The sequence below is a fragment of the Babylonia areolata genome, chromosome 19, assembly GCF_041734735.1.
Source record: "Babylonia areolata isolate BAREFJ2019XMU chromosome 19, ASM4173473v1, whole genome shotgun sequence".
Classification (NCBI taxonomy): Eukaryota; Metazoa; Mollusca; class Gastropoda; order Neogastropoda; family Buccinidae; genus Babylonia; species Babylonia areolata.
Window position 1 is genome coordinate 25,368,715 of NC_134894.1, and position 18,234 is coordinate 25,386,948.

Here is an 18,234-nt window from a genome sequence, read left to right on the forward strand (position 1 = left end):
AAAAAGAGAAAAAAAAAGACTGAGGCAAACAATCCTGGGTGCCGCGTATATACATGGGAAACTCCAGATGGACAAAGGCACGGAAAATTAGGTGGACGAAAAAAACAACCAAAGCAAAAACAAATCTTACAAACAACAACAACAGCTGCAATAACAACAACGACAATAAAACTTCTTGTGGTGGATGAGAAAAAGTCTGGTGTTTCACCGCGTAGTTCTATCTCAGGAGACTTCTCGATGACCTCAGGGCCTCAAAAGCACACCCTCAGCGGCCTCAGTAATTACTCTGGGCCATCCTCGTCACCTTGATCCATGTCCCATCTGACCGACTTCATCTCATTCAACTAATCTGCGCATCACTGCTTTTGTTAGAAGAAGAAGAAGATGATGATGATGAAGAAGAAGACGAACGGCATATTTGTCTGATTATAACGATAACACAAGTACATGCTGTTGTTCGAAGAGTACATACATGTTACATATCTGCATTATAAATTATACATGTCAGCAAACGTTTATGCATGCCTGCAAACATTCGTACATACATCCATGTAAGTATGCATAAAAAAGACAAATAGACAGGTGAACATAAAAAGGCAATTGTAGTCGATATAGTGCAAGAAGAGTTATTGAAAAGGAGTGGTAGGGAGATAGAAAATTCCGTTGCATAAAAAGACAATCAATTGTTAGTATAAGAAGGGTCTTGGAGCGGACCTGATCGGAGCTAGAAAAACTCCGTTGCATACATAACGAAGAGTCAGTGAAGCGTGAAGTTTTTTTTCCGCGCACCACATCAACTAGTCACGGCACAACACACACACACACACACACACACACACACGTCTTTAACTAACTTATAACTATAAAAATGACAACTTCCTCTCCATTGCTGCTGCCAACGAACTTGCTGTTTCTTTCTTTCAACTCTTTGTGGCTGCTCTCCCTATATTCAACCTTTGACGCAGTCAGAATTATGCAGTGCGACTCGTGCTCCGAAAGCCCATGATTGAGAGTGCAACTTTACTGCACAAAACACTTCATTGGCTTCCTGTGAAGGCTGTAGAATTAGATACAAAATTGCTTGTCTCAGCTTCCAGTTCCATCTTTAACCATCCTCCAAGGACACTGCGCTTTTTTGATTCCTCTCTGATGACAGTTGCAGTTTTTATCTTTCAAAAAGAACCAGAAGACGCACCTTTTAAAACTTTACATCTCCTGATGTGTGTGTGTGGTTTCTTTTTTCTGGGTATGGTGTAGCACTGTTGTGTGTGATTGTTGGTTTGTGTGTTTGTTTGGTTTGGTTGTTGTTGTGTTTTTTTTGTTTTTGGGTTGTTGTTTTTTTAGTATTTTGATTTGGGATGTCGTACACTGTTCGGGCATTTTGATGTATTTAACAGGTTTTAAAGTTCCGTAGAAACACCGTATTTTGTGTATGCTGTTAAGGGGTGAAATTTATTTTATGTGTAGTTATTTTATGTTATATGTCTGTTGATCCGGCATTGTGATGTGTGACCAGTTTCAAGTATTGGAAAAGTTCTTTAAGTATTGTGATATCGTTTTGTAATGTTAGTTTTCAGTATTGTGATATACATGAAATGTGTGTTATTTAGGCTTTGTGATGCATGACATGCATGATGAGCGTGATATTTTGTACGTTTTTTTTTGTTTGTTTTTTCTGTTTGCACGTACTTTAGTGCTTGTGTGTTTGTTTATGCAGGGTTATGAATGTTGGTTGTTGTTTTTTCATTTTAGTGTCTAAATAGATTTTTTTTACTTGTCGGTTTTCCCATTTGCACAGTACAATTGGGTATGTTTTACTGGAAAGGCGCTATAAAAACTAGACGGTGGTGGTGATGATGATGATGGTGATGATTACAGTATTCGGAAATGGCAAAGAGAGGTAATTTCGCATATATCTCGTGACCATCGATTGCAAGGTCTTTCCCACACTCTGCACGTCCAGATACCATGGTACATAAATCTTTTTCTTCCCCAAAATCCATTGCCTTGAAGATTCTCTTCTTTCAATTCAGGACATGAATTTGGTTGCAAAAAACATAATAATTATTACAGAACGGAAGTAAATACTAGTACTAAATATACATACATCACCGGCATCTACGGAAAAGCAGTTGATGGTAATGTCTTAACGATGATTACAATATCAAAGCTACAACTATACAATCTCACCTTCAGTTGCATCTTTTCATACTACGACGTTTGAAATACCGATGACTCCTTTCTCGGTGATTAAGAAATGATATTATAATTTTATCTCCTTTTTTTTAAAAAGTCCCTCACACTCAGCACTTTTTGGATTGTTTAATTTGAGTGTCTGGTAGTTGCGGAAGTAAACCCCAGGGGCAAGTCACTTGGAACAGTGATAACAAAGTTTGTACTGCAAATTTTCCAAAAGGAAATGTAGTCTTTTTATCAGTTTAAATGGGTTTCAAGAAAACTTATGCTCTTTTTAATTTTTGTTATTTTATTTTATTTTATTTTATTTATTTTTATTTTTTTCTCAAGGCCTGACTAAGCGCGTTGGGTTACGGTGCTGGTCAGGCATCTGCTTGGCAGATGTGTAGCGTGTATGGATTTGACCGAACGCAGTGACGCCTCCTTGAGGTACAGTGATACTGATACTGATACTGAGCTTATGCTCTGAACGAATCTCTGAGACTTGTGAAAAATCATTCAGCTGTAATGTTTTGTTTTGATACCCCCTGTAAACTGCCATGTGTTCGCCAGATGACGGGGGTCTGTCACAGTGAGTCAATTCAACTGATACCTTAGTATGGCCGGTTCTACGTTTTTTCAATTCTTCGTTGGCTCAGTAATCCAGCTCCAGGACATGGTTCGATGATTTGTGTGACATAACGGCGGGACGAAACGATGTTGTGGAAAAGCAGGCGCTACAAAAGATGAATCATAAATCCAACAGCAACCACTACAGTAATATCAACAGTGAGAACATCAAAACTGAGCAACAGCATCATCATCACTGGTGACAATAAAAACTGTGCCAACTGCTGTAACAAACACAGCAAAAACATCAAAATAAACATGAATATCATTATCTTCATCATCAACAACAGCCATTGTTATTACTAGGAGTCTAGTTTCGGCCATGTAGTTCGCATGCCAGACCACCGGCTCCCCAAGAAATTGCTGTACGGCGAACTCCAACATGGCAAGCGCTCCCATGGAGGCCAAAAGAAGCGCTTCAAAGACACTCTGAAAGCTTCTCTGAAGGCCTTCAACATCAGCCACGATACATGGGAGCTGAATGCAATGGACAGACCAAAGTGGCGTTCAGCTGTTCACAAAGGCGCCAAATCCTCCGAGGCCAACAGAATCGCTGCAGCAGAGCAACGCAGACAGGCCAGGAAAAGCAGGACCAGCAAGTCCCCGACAGCCGCCACCATCCCCTGTCCACACTGCGTCAGAACCTTCCGGGCGCGATTTGGCCTGACCAGTCATCTGCGCACCCACAGAGCCCAACCCACCCACACCCAGGATGACTAGATGGTCCTCGTCGATCCCGACGGACGAACCACACAGTTTCGACTGTGTGTTTCAGCCAACCACGTCCACGGCAACAACGCTTCGCGTCCGTCCTTTGCGTGGAGGATGCAGAACAAAAGATAATATTGGCACCGGTGTCAAGGGTTCTGGCTCTTCAGTCATTTTCGTCACCAAGAGAGAACTGGCCATGTTCGAAGACAGGAAACATGACAGACAGGCTCCTTCATTCTCTGTTTTGCCTGTCTGTCTGTCTGTCTGTCTGTATCTCTCCACACGCGCGCGCGCGCACAAACACACACACACACACACACACACACACACACACACACACACACACAGAGAGAAAAATCGAAATCGAAATCGAAACTTTTTTATTTAGGGAAAAGGAATAGGCACATCGGCCTGTTTTCATCCTACCCTCGTAAAGAAAACGTATAAACTAATCTAGGAAATACAAGAAGACTGAAAAAGGGAGGGAAAAAAAACAACACATTGAATGGCAACAACAAGAACAAATAAATGGCATAGAAAATACACAATTCCCCACAAAATAACATAGTATGTTTATGCGTGAAGGAGAGAGGGAAGGAAGAAGGTAAGGGAGGAAGAGATACGAAGGAGAGAGAGGAAAACTGTGGAGAGAGAGAGAGAGAGAGAGAGAGAGAGAGAGAGAGAGAGAGAGAGAGAGAGAGCGAGAGAGAGAGAGAGAGAGAGAGAGGAGGGAGGAGGGAAGGAAGGAGGAAGGAAGGAAAGGAGATAGACACATAGACAAGGATATTGAGAATACATCATTTGTTTATCAGTCTCAGTAATTTCAAGGATTCATAGAACTTAGCTCTGACATTAGATGTTTATGATATAGTCTTTTGAAGACACTGAGACTGGAGTTTATATTAAGTGTAGATGAAATAAAATTCCATAAATATCCACCAGAGTATGTGAGACTTGTTTTATAAAGATCAATTCTTGGCCGAGGCAAGGTTATTTTATGTGTGTGACGGTGACTATTTACTGGAGAATTACTTATGAGAGAGGGTGGGGCATAACCTGATACTATTTTGAACATAAATATGGCTTTATTATATTTAAGCTTAATTTTCAATGGCAATATACCAAGTTCTATGTAATCAGAAAATATAAAGAGGACGATTTTAAAATAACTAATTTAAGAGCACGCCTATGAAGACTTAAGAGTGGTTTTAGGATGTTATCACTCGCTGAATCCCAGACAGTTGAGGCATAGTTAATAAAAGATTCAATAAAGGCGTGAAAAAAATATTTTTCGACTATGTAAATTTAAAATAAAATGTTTTATTTTAGAAAGTTGATATACCTTTTTGGAAATAGTTTTACATAACATTGATATGTGGTCAAGCTGTTATCAATAATTACCCCAAGAACCTTGTGACTGTCGACTTCTTCGATGATTTTGCCATTTATAAAAAGGGAGGAGGAATTAGATGCAAGAGTTTGACGCTTCTGTCTGGTTGTAATCATAATGTGTTTGGTTTTCTGTGGATGCAAACTCATGTGGTTTTGTTCAGACCAATCAGTTAACTGATTAATACTTACCTGCAATGTTCTGGAAACTTCAGAGAGTTTAGAATTGTCAACGTGTAAAGTCGTATTGTTAGCAAGCAGTTCACAAAACGCAGTGATGAATAAAGGTAAATCATTTATATAAATGGAAAACAATATCGGTCCCAACACAGAACCCTGAGGAACGCCATATTCAATAGGTAATAGAGAAGATTCTTTTCCATTAATTATCACCAGTTGTTTCCTATCAAATAAAAATGAGTGCAAGAGATCTAAAGTATTGTTTGATAAGCCATAAATTCTAAGTTTTTTTTAAGAAGAAGTGCATGATCAATCACATCAAACGTTTTTTTGCGAAGTCTACAAATAGAACTCAGCCATTTGTCAGCTAAGGATGTTAGTGCAGTGTGGCATGAATGATTAGGTCTGAAACCAGACTGACTTGAATGAAACAGATTAAAGAGATTAAAATGACTAAAAATGTGTTTTTTAATGTGGGTTTCTAGGGGTTTTGACAAAGTAGACAAGATTGAAATTGGTCTATAATTTGAAGGCTGTGTTTGATCTCCTGACTTGAACAGCGGGATGACGTTTGCCAGTTTAAATGCCTTGGGAAAATGATTTTTCGTTATACATAAATTGTAAATGTAAGTAAGGGTTTCAGAAATAACTGGTGCAGAGAGTTTCAAAATTAGTGATCTGGTTTATCGCTTTCCAGAATGGTTTACTATCAGCTTTTGAAGAAACTAGTTCTTGAAAATATTTCTTTTTAGCCACACGCTAAGATTGAGAGAGAGAGAGAGAGAGAGAGAGAGAGAGAGAGAGAGAGAGAGAGAGAGAGAAAGGGCAGACAGGCAGATAGGAAAAGAAAGAAAGAAGGGAATAAATAAAGAAGGAAAGAGCCAGATTGGAGAGAGAGAGAGAGAGAGAGAGAGAGAGAGAATGAATGAATGAATGAATGAATGAAGTTTATTTTCTGACGATAACAGTGCAAGCATTGGTTGTTATTTTTCATTCGTCCCTCGAAAAAGAAAAGAAAAGGAAAAAACAACAACAAGAACTTAAAGTAAAAAAATAAAAAATTAAAAAAAAATAATAAAAAAACCAACTCGAAAAAAACAGCATCAACAGGGTAAATCATTTATATCAGAAAATGAAACTGACATCTGAAACTGAAAAAACAACAAAAAACAACCTGATATAACACACACAAAAAAACCAACAACACACAAACCCCCCCAACAACACCACCAACAACAAAAAACAATATTACTGTAGGTGGTAGTGATTGCCAGACAGACAGAGAGGAAGATATAATAATACAGTTATAATATATATATAATAATAATATAAAACATATAATATACAGTTTTTCATACTGAAATATGCACATGGCAAAACAACAAACAATGTAGAAAATAAAGATCCGGTTGTATAATAACTATAAGAGAGGCATCTACATCTCTCTCTGTCTCTCTCTCTGTCTCTGTCTGTCTGTCTGTCTCTCTCTCTCTCTCTCTCTCTCTCACACACACACACACACACACACACACACACACAGTCGGGGAGAGAGAGAGATGCTCGCATGCACATGAGGCAGGGAGGCCAGCCCGGGAAAAAAAAAAGTGAAAATAACGACAACAGCAAGCCACCGTCTGAGTCCAGTTGCATTCACTCAAACAAATGACCTACGGCAGCCATGCACACTGTGGGGCGACTGCATGCGTGGAGGGAGGGAGGTGAGGTGGTGGGTTGATGACGGAATGGCGGCACACACTGGCACTGAAAAACACTGCGAGTACGTGGGTCTGGTACCTTACACATTATACTTCCTTCTGTCGCTCAGACAGAACCAGCCATGTGCGGAAACATCGAATTTGTGTAGGCCGCAGCTTCTGTCTGTCTGTCGATCTGCTCTTCACCTCCCCCCCCCCCCCCCCCCCTTTCTCGACCCCCCACACGCCCCTCTTCCACCCCCCCCTCTCTCTCTGTGAGCCCCTTCCCTCAGTCCGGCGCCGGCCGGGGGCCGGGGCCCCGATCTCTCTCAGATCACCTCATCCACGACTGACGGCACACTGCCACGCCCCTAACAAATTCCCATGCACCGCTCTCTCTCCCTTGATCCTCCTCAGTCGAACAACTGTCTGTTCGAAATATCGCAAGCTGAGCGGCTCTTCAAGATCGACTGAGATTCTGGTATAATAATTATAACTGTACCCATATGGGAGATTTTGTTTTACAAACAGTATAAATGACCACACCACCACCACCACTATATACATGCCGGTAGCTCTCTACTACTATACTATTAGTAGAATTTAATTATAACTTTTAAGGTAAATGAATAAATAAACAAATGAATAGATAAATAAATGAACGAATAATTACATCTGAAAACAACTACCTACCTACATACGTACCTACGTATACCTACGGCCTACCTATCTACTTACCTAACTAGCTAACTAAAACTAAACTATGATCAGTAATAACAATAACAATAATAACAGTCGGTCATCAACGATGATGATGATGATGATGACTGATGATGATGATGACTGATGATGATGATGATGTGATAAAAGTTCAGTGCCCACTCCCCACATGCTATGAATATATCCCCCTCAAATGATTTCCCTCGAAGTGCTAATCTCTATCAAAGCAAAACAAAACAAAACAAAACAAAAAAACAAACAAAAAAAAACAACACAAAAAAACAACCTATATCAATCAATCGATCTGCATATCTGTATATCTACATATCTGTCTATCTACCTTCTTCTTCTTCTGATTATTATTATTATTATTGTTGTTGTTGTTGTTGTTGTTGTTCAGTGTTGTTGTTGTACTGAATAGCATCCCAGCCTTCTGCCCGGGAACTGATTTTGTGCTAGAAATTAATTTTCCTCTTTTCCATCAGTATCACTCTCTCTGTTTCTGTCTTTTTTCTTTCTTCATTGAAGTTGTGTTTTTTTTCTGCCTTCCCAGTTCCTATATTACCTTTTCTTTTTATCAAGCAAGCCTTGACACTTTTTTTTTTCTCTTTTCCGCAGTCCATGATGCACTGTTTGTGCTGTTTTGCTCTGCCGGGCGATTAGGTCAGTAGTGAGATGTAACTGGGATGGGTACTATAGCTGTCCATTCTACATTAAATTGTTATTTGCCTATATTATGGCTTTTTAAGGTATTTTTTTGTTTGGCTTTGAAGTACTGTTTTTTTTTTGTTGGTTTTTTTCTTTTTTGCATTTTTTTTGTTTTTGTAATTTGGTGATGATAAATCAAGTGAAGCGGAAGGGCTGGCGTGTCTTGAGCTGTGCATGTTCTGTGCGGGGTTTGTCTTGGTGTTGTTTTTTTTTTTGTTTTTTGTTTGTTTTTGTTGTTGTTGTTTTCAAGTCAGTTGCACTGAATTTTGTGTTGACTCGGACGCGGTTGAGCATTTGTATGGTTTGAGAGTCCTGATAATTATGGCCCTGTGCGGTCAGCTGGACTATAAGCGGCAACAAGAGCAAGAACTATATCATTATTATCAGCTATAATGTAACATCAATCCCTGCGTCACGACACCATGCACACGTCCAATACTATTGTTGCGCGCTGTGTTAATTGGCATTCGCTGTTCGGATACAGAACGGAAGATGCGCTTGTCCGGCGGTGTCACAAAGATAAAATGGATGGATTTCAGGGAGGAGTTGAATGAGGCTAAACAGACGAGTTGTACTGTGCGTCTGCTTATACAGTATAATGTTATTTAGTTGTGAAGAGTCAGATAAACATGATGGGCAGTCTGTTAATAATATTACTTAAACAATTTTAATCAACACACCCCCCCACACACACACACACACACACACAATTATATATATATATATATTATATATATATATATATATAGAGAGAGAGAGAGAGAGAGAGAGAGAGAGAGAGAGAGAGATAATATATATATATATATATATATATATATATATAGATAGATAGATAGATAGATAGATAGATAGATAGATATATATATATATATATATATATATATATATTAATGCACATATTAAGTATGTGTGGTTGAAACAGAACAATAATAACAATTTACATGAAAATCAACGTTTGTGTGGAGACAAATTTCAATACGAAAGAAGAGCTGTTTCAGTTGGCATTTCGTATGAGTAATTTCCCTTGATAACATATTTTAAGAAATTAAAATTGGACTACTTGTACAAACTGCAATATTAAATAGTCAAAGTTATTTTGAAAATATATTAAGCCTATTATTTTACTAGTATTTTAAGGTCCAATATGTAACATTCATTTCAAATTAAAAAGAAAAAAGCAATAACTCTATCAATATATTTCAAAAAGTATTTATATGTAGTTGGACTATATATTAAATAAATTTTTGTCCTTTTACTCGTTGCGAATTTGAAAAAATTCATGCGTATACACTAATTTTTACTCTCTGGAGAGTGCTTCACCCCAGAGCATCTTTAAATCAATGTCAGTAAATGGGTATAATAAATTCACTGTGTGCGAAAAAAAAAAAAAAGTACCATTGGCTGATTGCACTGCCGGACGGTAGGCTAGTATTGGAGGTATAACTTTGTTGTTAATAAAAGCATCTTCGTTAAAGGTAAGAACGTCAGACCTAAAAGAACATTTTTCTTCTGTTACAGTTGTGAAAATAATTCGGTTGTAAAAAGGTCTTGATATTTCCACCGATCCTAATGTTCACCCCACGTGAGTTTCTTCAGATTGGTCTTTCCGTGCACCTGTCACTGTCAGAGTCTGCTGATAAATACTAGTACTAAAATGAAATATTAATACAATAATGGTTCTTGCATAATGAAGCAACATGAACACAAAAAGAAAGTACACGCCGTGCTTCGAAGTCCTCTACCCCCTCGTCACTTTCCCTCCACCGGAAGTGTATCAGACGGCCATGGTAGCAACATAAACTTCCGCTGGCCTAACATTGCTCCGGCCCGATTCTTCTGAGCCCATGACGAGTAAGTATCGTTGTAAATGTGTTAGACAGTGTGAGCACAGATGATGAAACACAACATCATCCACTTTCAGTTTGTCTTAATTGCTCATATAGATAATTCCTTGTATTTGCACGCATTTCTTTGACACCTACACCAGAAGACTCGTGCATTCTCGAAACCCTCTGTAACGAGCACCTGCCGCTGCATGGTGCAGTGCTGGCCACGTTTTGAATGGTAAAATTGTTGTGTAAGCATATTACCCAGACTTGATTAGTTGGCATTTGGCCTTAGATATGCGCAAGCTCTCAAAGCTTAACAATGAAAACTGAAATGTATTTGATTTCAAATTTTGCAATCCAGATCGAAGCAGTTATGGCAGTCATTTTTATGGGAAAAACCACTTTAGCCAGTTGAGGCAATAATCCTAGAAAATTGTAACACCTGTCATTAATTTATTGACACACACACACACACACACACACACATATATATATATATATATATATATATATATATAAAATAAAATCAGCTCCTTCTTCCTATCCCATCTAGGCTGCCTGACTGGAAAGAAAAGTTACAATTGTGGCTGTCTCAAAAAGGAAAAATAAGAAAAACCAGCAAACAGCAACAAGCTTTAAAGTGTCCAGTTTGTGAGATGGATAAAAAGAAAGAAAGAAGTGATTTTTTGCTGATGAGATTATTGAAAAACAGCAGTAAGACTCAAAACTAATGCAATGGGTGAACACATCACATACATAATGTGTGTATATATTCAACAGATGACATTTTTTTATTGTCCTGTTCATCTATATCTGTGTTGTATTGTGACATGTTCCAAGTAAAATACTGTTTAAACCAACAGGTGACAAAGCTCAGGCAGCAAATCACTTCAGAACTGTGTGTGTGTGTGTGTGTGTGTGTATTCTAGTCTAATTACCACCTCACCATGCTACAGTTTAGTAAGCTTTTCATGTTGATGGGTGATTTAGCACTGTCAGTGCATTATTCTCATCAGGTTTTAAGCTGGTTAATGGCCCATGTGTAACATATAAACAAACTGAGTCAATGTAATCCTTTTTTCGTTGTAATTTTTATTTTTTAGCCAGATGGGTAGGAACCAGAAATTCCTTCTTTTCATGAATAGAAAGGACATTATTTCTAATTGTTATGAATAGATTGGATTCTGCCATCAGTCATTGAAAAACATTGATTGCTTGTAACAATATAAGTACTCTAGATATATTTGAAATGTTGCTTTTTTATGAACTGGTGTCTCATAACCATGTTATAGTGTTAGTTTCAGTTCCAGTTTCCAGGAGGACACAACATCTGTTGCATAAAAGAAAATATAGATCAAGATTTTGGTCTTTGGATTGTTAATAATAACTATGGAAGTTACCCAGTCAATGGAGTACAATGGTTTCATCTTTTTCTTCCACGGCTGATAGGTTCAACACTATGAACCGATCCTCACATCACTGGTGCCTCAAGAGTTAGACCCCATAATCATTGCACCCCTCATCTTGGAAGCAGCAGTGACGGCGGTGGTGGATGCGGTGATGAAGCAGACAAGTGCGTAGCTGACGTTGCCGTAGTCTGACCCAGATGGCAACGGGAGGTTGGCGAGTTCACCCAACTGAAGAGATGAGCATGGCTCGCTCTTCGGCCGTCAGCGCCATCAGCCATGGCGGAATCAGCATGCCACATTTGAAGAACAAGGCCCCCCGCAATGAAAGCTCCCTAGAGCAAGCATACTGGTCGGGGATGCGGAAGAGGATGGGTCTGTCAGGGCTGGACAAGGAGGAGTCAGCAGAGTCGGAGGAGAGGAAATATGAGATGGTGGGTGATTTGTGTGTGGCATTAGATGAAATGAAGGGCAGCCACCAATATTTTGGTGTTACCTGTGTGTGTGTGTGTGTGTGTTCGAGTTGAGTGTATAACTGAGTGTGTATGTGCAAGTGTGTGTATGCGTGTGTGTGTGTTTGTGTGTGTGTGTGAAGAGAGAAAGGGGAGAGAGAGACAGGGAGGGATTGCCAGTGTATTCTTGAGTTTATAAACATGTGTGTGTACATGTGAGTGTATGTGTATGCAGAAAAATAGGGAAGAGGGGGAGAGAGAGAGAGAGAGAGAGATTGATCACCTGTGTGTTCTTGAGTTGTTGTTTTTTTAAAACCTGTACAAACTCACAGATGGACAGACAAAGAATCATATATTCTTGTGGATTTGTTGTTATGAGCATCTGTTTTGCACTGAAGCAGTGAATGCATGACATAAGAATGGAACGGAGAGATGTCATTGCAGGGTTGTCTTTATTAATCGTTATGTGTGTGTATGTCTGTATATCTGTACCTACACACACACACACACACACACACACACACACACACATATATATATATATATATATATATATAGGGAGAGAGAGAGAGAGAGAGAACATGTATGTGTGCATATGTGTACACACATGTATTAGTGAAAGGAGAATATATAAAAATAGATTAATTCGAACAATTCAGTCAACACCCCATGACTATTGGAAAGTGACATCAAAGTATAACATCAATTAACAACAACAAAAAGAAAAAGACAGCAATAATACCTTTAGCTTAAGTTACAATGCAGTTGTTTGTGTGTCATCTATTTATCAATTAAAAAAAAAAAATTCATTTTAATTTTTTTAAAATTTAATTTAATTTTATTTTTTATTTTTTTATTAATTGATTTTTTTTTTTTAATTCCTTTTTTTTTCTTTACTTTTTTTTTTCTTGAGGCCTGACTAAGCACGTTGGGTTATGCTGCTGGTCAGGCATCTGCTTGGCAGATGTGGTGTAATGTATATGAACTTGACTGAACGCAGTGACACCTCCTTGAGCTACTGATACTGATACTGTTTGTGTGTGTGTGTGTGTGCACATGCGTATGTGCATATGTGTGTGCATGTCGGGGGGTGGGGGGGGGTGTGTTGTTTTTGTGTGTGTGTGTGTGCGTATGTATGTGTGTGTGTGCGACTGTTACAGCTCCGCAAAGACATGGCGCGGTATGTGGAAAACAGTTTCCACCAAAAGGAGTGCATCTTCTTTGTCCCCAAGCCAAACCAGACTGTGGCTATGAACAAGCAATTGAAGTAAGTTGGAATGTTATACTGGATCAGTTCTTAAAATAAAATAAAAATTTTAAAAAAGGAAAAAGAAAGAAAGAAATAAGCATAAACACAAACACTTTTTTTTTCTTTTTTCATCTGTAAAGATAACAGTCCCTTAAAAAGGCATCACAGGAAAAGGACAAAAACACAGAGATCACGAGACTGAATTGTGCGAGAAATAAGATGTGTGCGAAGCCATTTACGAGTAGACTGTTACTTTTTTTTTCATGTAATTCTCTCTCTCTCTCTCTCTCTCTCTCTCTCTCTCTGTATGTATACATATATATATCTCTGTGTGTGTTTGCTTGTGTGCGTGTGTGTGTTGATTAGATGATAGATGATACAGTGCATGTTATTTTGTCTTCCTTACTGACCTGCTGTTCTCTATCACATGTTCCATGTAATATGAAGTTATCTAGTCATTAGTTGATTTTGTTTTATTCTCTTTCTGTGTGTCTATCTGTCTCTCTCTGTCTCTCTGTCTCTGTCTCTCTCTCTCTCTCTCTCTCTCTCTCTCAGATATGGAAAACAAAGAAAAATATAGTTGGTTTTTCTCATTCAGAAGTATATTTCATACTGAAAAATATCTAGCAGTCATCACCGATAAGTGGCACAGGTTAAATTATGCACGGACATTTGGTTTCAATGCAAATAAATTGTGGTTTCAACCTGCAGCATCCACAGAATCGCCATGTCCTTTGAGTGCATCTAGTGTAGATGATGAAAAACATTTTTTGTTTCATTGTAAATTATACGATAAAGTAAGAGAAAAATGTACATTTTTTTAATCTCATCTAGCTAAAAGACATGATGTTTTTTCTGTTTTATCGTCTGATGATGAACATATCATACAGTCAGTAGCTAAATTTATCTCAGAAGCACAAAAAATAAAGCATAATCACAATGATCAGAACACACCAGAGTAAATGAGGAGGATATCCATATGTAAATTTTATTTTCTTATGTTAATTTGGTAAGGTAGATAATTGATATATTGAACTATATCACTCCTAGAATGGGTGGTCGAGTTTGTATGATTAGTTTCTTTGTGTGTGTGTGTGTGTGTGTGTGTGTGTGTGTGTTCTGCTTGCTTAATGTATCGTGAGAGAGTTATATTTAGAGATTTTTTGTTTGTTTGTTTGTTTGTTGATGAAAAGCTGTTAAGCAGAATGTTGCTTTGCATTTAAGGGGATTTAAGAATTAATCCCCGCCACCCCCTTGTCAATAGACCCTTAAAGGTAATGACAATAAAAATGTCAAAGCGTCAAAGCGTCTCTCTCGCCCTCTGTCTGCCTGTCTGTCAGTCTGTCTGTCTGTCTCTTTCTCTTTCTCTCTTTCTCGTTCACTTGTGACATTTTTATTCTCATACTATTTTATATGTTGAATTATGCTTCTTTGGCAATGAGCATCCCCCTCCTACATCCCCCCCAAATCCTCCTCACTCCTCCCCCACCTGTTATTGCTATGTGTATTTTTGTTAGACTTACTGTTTTATATTCACATTAGTATAGTATTTTTTAACATACACAGAGTATGCTTATGTGTGTGTAAGTGTGTGTGTGTGCATGAGAGAGAGAGAGAGAGAGAGAGAGAGAGAGAGAGAGAGAGTGTGTATGTGTGTGTTCAGGTGTTTTTTTCTCCTATGTTGATTAGTTTAATCAATACAATGCTTGTGCCTCTGTGTGTGTGTGTGTGTGTTTGATATTTTTACCATGATTATGCCTTTATGTAGTATAGTATTCACATTCTATAACTTTAAGTAGCATTATGTATTGCATGTCAGTGACATATATAATGTAGTATTGTGTAGTTCAGACTCTGTTTCAGGGTGGGGACTGGATGAAAAAAAGCGTACCAGTGCTTATCTATTATCCTCGAAAATAAAGAATTTCTCTCTCTCTCTCTTTCTCTGTATATATATATATATATATATATATATATATATATGTGTGTGTGTGTGTGTGTGTGTGTGTGTGTTGGAGGAATGGGGTAGCAGTCTGCATTCAGAAGAGCATGTGGGGTGAGGGTTGTGAATGGGTGGGGTGTCACTTAAGATCTAGCTTTGCAAATAAGCAATTATTGTCAGCAACTGGGAACTCAAGAGTACCATATTTATTATTTTGTACAAACACTCATAGTCATATCCTGTGCAGTCACAAACTTCTGAACAAAATAATGACTTTTGTATAACAACTTTATTATCTTACCAGAAACTGAATGAGTTTGTGTGTGTGTGTGTGTGTGTGTGTGTGTGTATTTTACTTAGTTTGTTGTTGAAGCACTATACTGAACAAATTTTCACACACACACACATATATATATATATATATAGAGAGAGAGAGAGAGAGAGAGAGAGAGAGAGAGATACATGTCACTTTGTAGTAAGAAATACCAATGTATCAAACGCTTATGTCACTCTCACCAAACATACCCTGGAATCATTTAATTGTATTCACTTTCTGTCACAGTTACTGTTTGTTTCATCATATCCTTGGCCTTGAAAAACTTCTCCTACTGTACTGTATTTTTCTGTCTGCTTTTGTTTTTTGCAGATGTCATTGTGGGGAGATTCTGTCAAATCATGTGTGGGGACGTTCAGTGAAGGAACCCATCGACAGATATGTGCATGAAGGTAGGTCAAGATAGTAAACCTAGTGTTTGTGTATCTCTCTCTCTCTCTCTGTCTGTCCCTCTGTCTCTGTCTGTCTGTCTATCTGTCGTCTGTCTCTATAGTAAAGCTAGTGTTTGTGTATCTCTCTCTCTTTCTCCTTTAATTTTTAAAAAAATAGTAATAAAACTGTAGAGTCATCAGGGATGCTCACTCAGCGTGGCTCAGAGAGAGTGTGTGTATGTGTGTGTTCTGTTTTTTTTTTTTTTTGGTTTTTTTTTTGTTTTTTTTTTTGTTTGTTTGTTGTTGTTTTTTATATGCCGATTATTAATACCATGCTTGTGCCTCTGTGTGTGTGTGTGTGTGTGTGTGTGTGTGTGTGTGTGTGATTTTTACCATGCTTATGCCTTTATATAGTATAGTATTCACATTCTATGACTTTAAGTGGCATTTTGTAGTGCTTGCAATGATATATATAATGTAGGATCGTGTCGCGTAGACCCTGTTTCAGGGCGGGGACTGGATGAAAAAAAGCATGCCAGTGCTTATCTATTATCCTCGATAATAAAGAATTTATCTTGTCTTGTCTTGGCTCCATGACAAAACAATTATTGTTATCATTTAGGGACTTAGCAGATGGTGTCCTGTAAACAGTGCATGTCAGCAATGGGTCTCACCCACTTTCTTCTCAGTCACAAAGCAGACAACAAAATCAGACAAAGGGGCCCTATCAGGGCTGTATAGCATTCTGAATTCAATCTGTTTCACACTCTTTATGCTTTCCTGGATTGATTTTCAAGTCATCAGTCACTGCATATTTTGAACAAAAATTATGGATACTTTCATCATCTCACTGGATTTAAGCATAACAAGGGAGGACATTTTCTCTTTTGTCCCCAACTAATTTGTTATGTTTTTGATCAGTTTGGAAAATCTTGGTTCATATCTTCTGGGTTTTTTGGCAAGTTTACTCCTTACCCATACAAACACGCCATCTGTGGGAAATGTTTGGGGAGCAAACTGGCAGTACTAAATGAGTTAAAAGACTCCTGTCATTGAGAAATGTACATCTTTTTTTCCCCCTTATTTGTGGGCTACAACTGACATTTTCACTCATTGCCATGAGTTCAAGCCATTGATGGTGACTGTACGCAATATACAACACATGCAATACAATACAATAGAATACAATACAAGGCAATTCAATACAGTACAGTGTAATGCAATGCATACAATACAGTACATTACAATACAATACAGTACAATACAATACAATACAGTACAATGCAATGCAGTACAGTACAATACAATACAATACAATACAATACAATCTTTCTTCATCCATTTGGAAATTCCTGTCGTCAGTTCATGGTAGGAATCACTGGGACACAAGTTGACCGGCCACTGTTTTGCATGTTCAGCCCCATCCACGTGCAACGTTTGTGCCACAGATTTCATTGAGCTGGCCAGAAACCCTACAGGCAGGCCGCCCGAGATACGCAAGGTGCCATGGGATCCTGCCAGAAACCTCAGCACCAAACGTTCCTTCACTTACGGGAAAATGAGCTTCAATGTGGAATCATCTAGTGGCAGAAAACCAGCTAAGGTAAAGTTTTTTTGTTTTGTTTTCTTTAAAACCATAACTTTGTTGTGTAGCAGACATGCCTACTGTTACTGATGGCCCATATTTGTCCCAGAAAATTGAAAAAATGGACAGGGTGTCCCTGAAATACAGATATTTGCTTCATGCCCCGGAAAATAGAAAAAATTCAGACCATAACATTTTTTTTTTCCGAGGTATCTGTTGGGTACAGATATACCCTTAGATGGCTTTCCAGCCATTGACAAAGACACTTCATTAAGACTTACAGAAATGCTGCCGAATATCACCAAAGCCACTTTGTGAAAAGCCAGAACTGTTCGAACAGTACCGAAGCCCTTTTGTGACAGTCTGCTCGATTTCCGTCACTGGCGAAGTAACTTCGGCAAAACCAACCATTGTTTCTGGTTGTCAAAGGACTGTTGTATGTTTGCTGAGATGTTCCTGAAAATAATTCCCTGTCCCTGATTCTAATGTGTGTTGTTCCTGAAAGCAAATTTGGGGGTAGGCATGCCTGGGTTAGATTTCCTTTTCTCCTGGAAACCATTGCTAGTTTCCTGGGGACTGCCAGTTCTGAGACAGTGGCAGACGATCCCAGGTGTGGCTGTATGTATGGAGGACCAGGAATGAACAGCTCTGGATTAATGCCAGTGAAACAGTGCAGATGATGGGATCGGGCAGCAAACAAAAACAAAACCAAAAAACAGCACGAAAAAAAAGATATTCTTTTTGATTATTGATAGATATTTGGTGAAAAGGAAAAAAGAAAAAAAAAGTTTGAGAGGTTCCAAGGGTTTGTCTGCATGAACTTTGTACCAGATTTTCTTTTCCGGTGGCTGTTTTTTTT

The 18,234-nt window shown here is 38.3% G+C and overlaps 1 protein-coding gene across 1 annotated transcript in view; it reads left to right on the plus strand.

Moving 5' to 3' along the window:
- The first annotated feature begins 11,535 nt into the window (after window positions 1-11,535).
- The window catches only part of LOC143294250 (transient receptor potential cation channel subfamily M member 8-like), a 43,755-nt gene continuing 37,056 nt past the window's right edge, over window positions 11,536-18,234 (plus strand). The window contains exons 1-4 of the mRNA XM_076605684.1: window positions 11,536-11,876; window positions 13,055-13,161; window positions 15,732-15,811; window positions 17,239-17,393. Coding sequence (XP_076461799.1) covers window positions 11,643-11,876; window positions 13,055-13,161; window positions 15,732-15,811; window positions 17,239-17,393 — 576 coding nt within the window. The 5' untranslated portion in view covers window positions 11,536-11,642. The remainder of the gene's footprint in view (window positions 11,877-13,054; window positions 13,162-15,731; window positions 15,812-17,238; window positions 17,394-18,234) is intronic.